This window comes from Arachis duranensis, chromosome 1 (assembly GCF_000817695.3).
Source record: "Arachis duranensis cultivar V14167 chromosome 1, aradu.V14167.gnm2.J7QH, whole genome shotgun sequence".
NCBI classification, from domain to species: Eukaryota; Viridiplantae; Streptophyta; class Magnoliopsida; order Fabales; family Fabaceae; genus Arachis; species Arachis duranensis.
The window spans coordinates 98,859,587-98,867,988 of NC_029772.3; the positions used below are offsets into that span (position 1 = coordinate 98,859,587).

An 8,402-nucleotide genomic window follows, 5' to 3' on the forward strand; every position below is an offset into this window, starting at 1 on the left:
CCCATTCTTTCGTAAAACAAAAGATATGTAATATTATTAATTAAGTACGAGTTAGGATTAGGAGGCCGGGACTTGTCACAATAAAATCATATGTGAATGAACTTAATAAGTGCAAGCAACTATTGATAAACTATATAGAAAATTATATACAGACATATAGCTGTACAATATAATAATTATGGGTCACCCTAAAACAATAACTTGATCTTGTAATGATAAAGTTAAACTTAGCTTCTTGTTCGTAAATGGATTTTCTTTTTGTTTCATCAGAGGGAGAGGAAGAGGATTTGCTGGCATACATTATTGACTTCTTTAATTTTGTTCCATACTACTACAAAAAATACTTCGTGCATGCCAAAATCACTTTTTTTTGTGGCTGATTTTGGTGTACGTGTAGCATTACTCTTATTGTAATTAATGAGAATGAATTGTGAAGCGTTGAAGCGTGACTATCAAGTATTAACTCCTAGCTATTTTAAATTTTGAAGTAGAAGCACTTCCTAAATATTAAGTAGCTGAAATGCATTATTATTCAGCCACAGTAGTCCCCACAGGAATTTGAAAAGCAAATAAAGGTGAAAATCAATTGGAGGCAGTCCCAGCAATAAAGTTTCTTTAAGTTCCTTCACGTTCTTCCTGCCTATCTTCTTCTCAAAAGATGATCGAAGAAACGACAAATAATAACGTCAACGGCGGCATCTAATTCCAAATTAAAACTTAAAAGTAAGATGCCGTTTTCTGTTACGTACTTAGTTCCTCCCACTACTTGTCCTTGCTTCAAACTTTAAACTAAATAACTGATACACACACACTCATTAAATTGACAACATAGAGCAAAGGCAAGGCTTATTGGTTATATCACTAATAATTAATTAAACATTTTTTTATATATATTGCAGTTGCAGTGCCGAAATTGGCTCACTTGATTATAGTATATATATATATATAGTTGGTGTTACTCTCCCTGGCTCCGATCTGTTCCCTCCAAACTTTACAAATATATAGAAGTAGGAATTATTTTTGAGGTTCAATTGGAGGACAAGCTTGCTGGGCCAATTTTCTAAGGTTCTCAATAATCATGACCAGTTTTGTGTTAAACCGGTTGACAAAGCACTTGGGCAACCATCCAGCAGGATCCAGCTGATCATCAAATCAAATCAAATAATTAAGAGAAATTAAACATGATTAGTTGGTCCATAATGAAAGAATAATTACGTAGATATATAGATATTATGTACCTGAACAACATAAGTAACGACACATGAATTATCTTCAAGCTTGTCAACGACCCATCCAGATTGTAGCAAGAGGGCTCTGATGGCATTACTTTGCTTGGGATGTAAGCCAGCAGCAATTTCTTTTGGCAGTGAAGCAACCGCCACCACCAAGGTCCCATCTTGCATGGTCTCACGCCGCTCGTACACTATGAATTCTCTATTCCTGAACAGAGGCTTCGAGTTTTCTCCAAACCTTAGCCGAATTATGCTCAGATTCTCTTCCAGATCTTTTATGTACCGAGCTTCCACCAGATCCGAGTCCCATTGCTGGCTTAATTAATAATTCATCATAAAATTAAAAAAAAAAAAATTTAACCCAACCAAAATGTATTTTAAAAATGAAAAATAATCGATTTTAACTATGTGAGATATACACTAAAATCAATTACCAAAATCTACACATTAAAATACAAAATATATATTAAATACTAGTTAAACTATACACGTATTTATATCGACTAATTTAGTAACTAATTTTTAATATGCCTACAGAGATAGAATGGTTGATGTAAATACAGTGTGTGAATGTTTTGTCGTGTTGTCTGTTTACAAATAAAGCCTACACAAGCTGAATTAGCTAACTAATGAGAAGCATGTGTAAGGAGAAAAAAGGAATAAAAAGTGGAAAACGAAAATAGTAAAAGACAAGGAAGCATGTATATTTGGTATGGATGTGAGGCAGAAATTAAAACGAAGAAGGGATAGGATTAAACAGTAGAGTAGATAAAGACAAAAGTTGTCTCGTGCTGTAAACTGTAATACCTTTGCAGCGTCAATGGCGTTGGCGACAGTGATGAATTGTTGGGGAGAGACAGAGGGAAGAACCCAGCGGCTGCGGAAAGTGTGGAGCGAGCCTGACCTCCGTTTGGAAATCTCTACACCGTTGTCGAGAGTCAGGAGCTTCCAACCACCATCATTATCGTAATTACTATTAATAATGTTAATATTGTTGTTCCCTTTGTTATTATTGTTTGTGTCTGAAGCAGCCAGAAGCTCCTGAATGCAGCTCTCACTCGCGAACTTCACATACCTTCTAAGTGACTCCTCGCTTATTGACCTGACCAGAATTCAATTCAATTAGCTCTATGAGAAACGAGGAGAGAGCCTTTAAGTTTAATATACATACTCACCAGGATCGACTGCACGGTGTGGGACTTGGACTGTTGCTCATCTCGATCTATAAACTAAGGATAGATGTATGTATCAATATATATAAAGAAAAGAAGTAATTAAAGAGAAAGTGTGGAGCGGTGATTGCAGCACATGCAGTGCCAGAACAGAAGAACACTTACATGATTAGATCAATAACAATAACCCCTCTCTCTTCATTCTTTGTGTATAAATAAAAGTAAATAGATAGATTCTTTCCTTCTCCAAAAGCAGCACCAACAAGAATGGAAAATATGATGCACATGGACTGTTGGGGGAATTAAATTACAAGATTGATAATTAATTAATTAATTAATTAATTAAACCGAACTGCGGAGATGGACTTGGAACTCTCAACTTTGGAACCTTATACATACATCACATTAGTGTAAAGGTGTAACGTATTCTTTCTTTTATTGGCGTGTGATGGTTCCTCTGCAATCAAAAAACCAAACCCTACCATACAACTTTCTGTAATGGAGGGAGGCCCCAGTCACGTGCCATGATAGAGCAGGCAGAGAGGAGGCGGTCCCAATTGGACTTGTTATTTGGGAATTGGGATTGTCCTTAGCATAACGTTAGGTATGCTTATGTATGTAAATGTAATACTTCCCATTCCTATTTCTTTCTTTATCAATTATCACTACTACACTTCTCTCTTCAATTCCACATGCCTCTTCGCTAGTGTGGACCGGGGGAGTAGTTAGTTCAATACCAAAATGCCCATCCACTTTGCACTTTTTTTATTCCTATATTTACCAATACACATTTAAGAAAGTGGCTTTCTAAAAGACACCTACAAGTATAATGAAAGCAACAAAATATTATTACTCCCACAAACCTTATCACAAATTAAATAAAACAAAACAATAATTGCTCTTCTGCCTCCGGAGACATTAAGAATAAGATAAATAAAACAAGTTCGCTGCATGAAGCCCTTAATTTGCTCTCCGCTTATTCTGGCACTTCGATATAAATCGTCAGAGCATGAAATTTTGTGTACATTTCACAACCCCATATATATTGTAGTAAATTCAAAATGGTATGCAATCCCAATAATGTGTTCCAGCTTGCTTGATTATTTAAATAAATCTATAAAATCCACGTTGTCCTGTTTCCTACGTTGCATACAATGCCAACTGATCCTACTCTAAATTGCATAGAAATATTTTTGAAGGCATTTATGATAAGGCACACATCATCGGACCGCTTTTCTCTAAACCAATGATTGCCCATATGTCCAACCAAAAAATGGGAAAGGGGAAGGGGGGAGATTTCGAATATTGAGCTCTTAAAACAATTATTCATACATAAAGGGACATGTCTGCGATAACTCTCCATAAAAAGGCCATACATATACAGACGCAAGGTAATGAGACCATATAATGATTTTGCTCATCAATCATCACCATGCTTTAAAATTCAAAAACAAAAATATTGCGCGCTTCATAAAATTTAACGGTAAAGGTTCAATTTTCATGAACAACAAGACAAATTTCAGTGTGTTTAAGAACGTTTAAAGATTAAACATATTTTAATATTTTTATTTTTATTCACGAAAGATGATCTTCGATGTAGTAAAAATATTTATACATTAATTTTTTATTTATAAAAAATTTGTCAATAGTTATAGATAATAATTTACTTATTTTTGTAGGTATAAAATTAGTTTTGTTCATTCACAAGTTTATTTGTCAAGTTTTTAAACTTTTATGATGTATATTATTCTGAGGTGTTATCTAAAACTAGATGAGATTTTTGGCCTGAATGTAAAGTTCGAACTCTTTTAGATAAAATTTTCAATTGATATATCAGAACGATAGTTTTTTCAACGTCCTTATTTAAACAATGATAAAAGTATTTGCAAATAACTTTAATGTCTAAGTTAGCAAAAATTTCAGCAACCGTAAATGAGAATTGGATTAAAAAAAATACCTGAATATTAAAATATTTATAAATGATCATGAATGATTTATTTGTGTAAATAGTGGGGGAAGATTTACCTTGCTCTCCAAGTTAGTCGGATACAAGCTATGGAAAGTGGAAACTTGTATCTTAGTCAATGTGAATTGTGTGATGCCACATGGATTGGACTTGACTACCATTGGGCCTAGTTGTTCAAAATGGCCCATATCCATTTGCTGACAAGTGATTTCTTGGACTGTGCTATATTTGTAAGCCCAGGTATGAACACATATAAACCATTTTTTTTTGGTGACTACACATATAAACCATTTAATACATAAATAAATAACAACAAACACTTAAAAAAGTTAAAATAAAAAGTTAAAGTATACCAAAAAAAGTTTTGTGGTCAGGATCTAGAATCATTTTTAATGTCCAATTATGAACCAACCAGTTGCCGGAGAGACTAGAGAGACTAGAGAGTTGGAGTAGAATCAGTGCTGATTGGACATTGGAGCTCCAAGGCTATGAAATGAAACTGAAAACACCTCCATCATCTTGTTCCCTAACAGCACTGTTTTCCAATCACACTCATAATCCACGGAATACCATCACAGTCGCCAAAAGCAAGAGGCACTCTCAGGTTCCTCCCTCGAACACCTTTCATATCTTTTTCTTATGCATATTCGATTCAAATCAAGCTTCGTATCTGTTCGCTAGGGTTCTGATTCTGAACCAACTCCTCCCAGAATTACATCCAATGTCAAGCAAAACCTCCAATTCCTACGCTTATGGAAGGTAACCACTTACAGTTACCGCTTGTTATTCAATTCTCTCTATTTTATTTAATAATAATATAATGCTGCGAATGTAGGAGTTCCAAAAACGAAACTCCAGCAGTCCCAGACCATCTACCAGTTATCGCAAAAAGAAGGTGGAGAAGGAGGAACTCCTTCAAGATTCCATCGACCTCTATCGTGATCCCACCACCTCCCTCTATGGGTGAACACTAATGCCCCTTTTCCAATCCTCCCCTTCCATTTTTGTCAAATTTGCTTCTTTTGTGTGTGCAGCACAAACCAGGGTATAGACAGTGCAGTCCCTGTGTTGCTTGTTGATGGTTATAATGTGTGTGGCTACTGGATGAAGCTCAAGAAGCATTTCATGAAAGGAAGACTTGATATTGCTCGACAAAAGCTTATTGATGAGCTTGTAACCTTTAGTATGCTACGAGGTGTTGTTACTGCTTCATTCCCACTTGTCTTTCTTCATCTCTCTCACATTTTCATTATTTGTTGACTTGTACACTACAGAGGTCAAAGTGGTTGCCGTATTTGATGCCATGATGTCTGGATTCCCTACTCACAAGGAAAACTTTGCTGGGTACTCTTTTTCTCACAGCTAGTTTAGTTGTTACATTATGAACATTTAATGAGCCTATTAAAACAATGGTTCCAATGAATGGAATCTTTAGGGAGGGGAGGTAATGATGTTGTTTTCAATTGACATATTTTTTCAATATCTTATTTGAATTCTTATAGTGATTCTAAGTTCTGATCTTGTACTTTGGCCGTTTTCCAGTGTTGATGTCATTTTCTCGGCCGAATCAAGTGCTGATACATGGATTGAAAAAGAGGTTAGATATAACTTCAGATGGACACAGTTTTAAGTGGACTTTTACTTTGATCATGGCTTCATAGAGATTTACCATCATTTGTCAAAGGATTTTGGAATATACATTTATTATCACTTTGAAATATTACATCAATGATTATTGGAATGAATTTCCACATGGTCCAACTAATAGAACTTTAACGACAATATCCTTTGATTGTTTAGGTTTCAGCTTTGAAAGAGGATGGATGCCCCAAAGTCTGGGTTGTCACTTCTGACCGCTGTCAACAAGAAGCAGCACATGGAGCAGTATGCATTCTTTGCTTTTATTTTTCAGTTATTATTGTTGCCCTCTCCTTAATATCAACCAGGGAAACTACTTAATTTCTTCAGAAATAGAAATAATTCTCTTATCTTTACGTTATTTCCTTTTCCTTTTTTTAAATGCTGATGCATACGTCACCAAAGTATCATGAAATGGTGTCTTTCTTATGCTATTTATTTATATTTCATATACCTTTCAGGGAGCCTTTGTTTGGAGTTGCAAGGCATTGGTTACTGAGGTAAAACACTAACTTGAGGCAGGATATTGATGACGACATTCAATAATGAGTAATACTTGCTCTTATTTTGTCTAATCTAAATTTACAAAGGAAGATGGTTAAAAGCTCTTCAGAGGTTTGTTTTAAATTGTGGTTTGGTGTTAAAACTCATGATCTTCAATGCCAGCTTTTTCTTTTGTTTAATTTTTGCTCTTGAAAGGAGGATCTATTATCCTCCCCCTCTTCTTGTGTTACTCTCGTCCTTGTCTTAAAGATATCCCCACCAAAAAAGAGTATCAAACCTTTGTTTGCATAAGGAAAATGGGCGTGCAAGTAAAGAGGTTCATTAATAACATTTTTTATTAGCTTTACAACCCATTGGATGATTTTGTCTTCTTTAATGATATCTTACTCGATCTTGTTTATTAACTGCACGAATAAAGATCAAGGCATCAAATAAGGAGGTTGAAAGGATGCTTCAAGAGCAAAGGTGTGCCCTGTCTGCAATAAGATTGGAAAAATATTTTCTATCTTAAATATGCTTTGGTAATGTCTTTTGTTATATTTTGCAGTATGGATAATGTGTTGCATATGAAAATTAATGAACTAAAAAACTATTTATAGTTATTTTTATTGTTTGTTAGACAAGAATCCTTCATGGACATCTACATCTAGGTTTGTGTGTCCTTAAGATCCATACAACATTACACGCACAAATCAACTCGTTTATCCTTCACCTAAAGAAGGAAATTAAAAAAAAATGTATATAAAAACATGTTTATTGTGTAACTTAAGTTGGTGTTGTGAATATGACCACTTTCTATGATAGTGACAGTTTTTGATGATTGGTTTAATTTATTGATACTATTTGTAGATCCACTTCTTTTCAAGGTAGATTATTGAAGCATAATCTTGATTCAGAAGTTGTGGATGCTCTTAAGAACCTGAGGCAAAAGCTATCTGAAAATGAGTTGAAGTAGAATGCAGGTTAAAATTCTAGTCAAAGACCCACAGTTTAGTTTTATATCTGTATTCAACTATCTCCAAAATATGTTTTAGTGGGCTAACAGACGCTAGATGTTTTCCATTTTTTAGGCATATGAGGATGCACTTATTATATAACATTAATACTGGAGGCCTTCACATTTTTCTTGAGAATTTTCTTTTGGCACAACGACGACTAGGTATCAACAGAATCAAGATGCCAGATTCACTGTCTCACCGGTACATGTAACATCAAGACAACATTCTTATGAACCATGTTAAAAATGTACCAATAACAACATATGTACAGATACATTTTAGATAGGCTTTTTCTTAGAAAAAAAAATTGCAAAATCAAATATGTATTATTGATTCTTCCCTTTTGCTACCGAATTTAATTTGTAATTATTTCCCGAAGTGCTTAATCAGACCAAAAGCTTGTCATGATCCCAAATTCACGGCATTCACTATTTTAGTCTTCCAAATCCAAAGTATTTTAAATTGGTCCAAAAGTGTTAATGTTATATCTGGATCTCAGCGAATAAAGTGTTGAGTCAGCTTTGACTTATCATATATGGTAGGTTTTGGAATCGGAGATGGCTTGATAGTAATCTCTGCATCATAAGTGATGTCTTGAATCTGAGGGACTATTATAAAAATCTAGTCTACATTTAACTATTTAAGTGATGTTGGCAACTTAATTTTATCGCTTTTCTTTTTTCTCGCTTTCACAGTGGGTTGTTGCAATCACTAAGGTGGAACGTAGCTAGTGATAACAGTTGAGGATGGATAACTGATAAGTTGGGAAAGATCATTGTGAACACCATGTTATCCCATTTTTTAACTTAAAAACCAAAGTTGTGTTCTCTTCATAGCGGTCTCACAATTACAATTATGGTACGAGATATCTGATTTTTCAATTTTGTCATGA

General features: G+C 34.6%; 2 protein-coding genes across 5 annotated transcripts; one reads left to right on the forward strand and one right to left on the reverse strand.

The window, feature by feature from the left end:
• Positions 1–676: 676 nt before the first annotated feature.
• Positions 677–2,995, reverse strand: LOC107465733 (uncharacterized). Its single transcript, XM_016084702.3, has 5 exons — positions 2,570–2,995; positions 2,408–2,461; positions 2,040–2,334; positions 1,239–1,544; positions 677–1,140 (listed from the first exon to the last, which is right to left on the reverse strand). The coding sequence occupies exons 2-5, from the start codon at positions 2,446–2,448 to the stop codon at positions 1,015–1,017; spliced, it is 768 nt and encodes a 255-aa protein (XP_015940188.1). The 5' UTR covers positions 2,449–2,461; positions 2,570–2,995; the 3' UTR covers positions 677–1,014.
• Positions 2,996–4,769: 1,774 nt separating this feature from the next.
• Positions 4,770–7,888, forward strand: LOC107465713 (uncharacterized). Of its 4 annotated transcripts, none has more exons than XR_001587488.3 (11): positions 4,770–4,974; positions 5,052–5,129; positions 5,206–5,333; positions 5,405–5,565; positions 5,645–5,714; positions 5,913–5,967; positions 6,171–6,254; positions 6,470–6,508; positions 6,931–7,033; positions 7,362–7,474; positions 7,583–7,888. XR_001587488.3 is itself a non-coding variant. In XM_016084686.2 (11 exons), the coding sequence occupies exons 1-10, from the start codon at positions 4,864–4,866 to the stop codon at positions 7,465–7,467; spliced, it is 879 nt and encodes a 292-aa protein (XP_015940172.1). In that variant the 5' UTR covers positions 4,770–4,863; the 3' UTR covers positions 7,468–7,474; positions 7,583–7,888. The 4 variants fall into 4 exon arrangements, 2 of the variants coding, with proteins under 2 accessions (XP_015940172.1, XP_020982844.1); XM_016084686.2 differs by having other exon boundaries at positions 6,931–6,977; XM_021127185.2 differs by having other exon boundaries at positions 5,405–5,553; positions 6,931–6,977.
• The last annotated feature ends 514 nt before the right edge of the window (positions 7,889–8,402 follow it).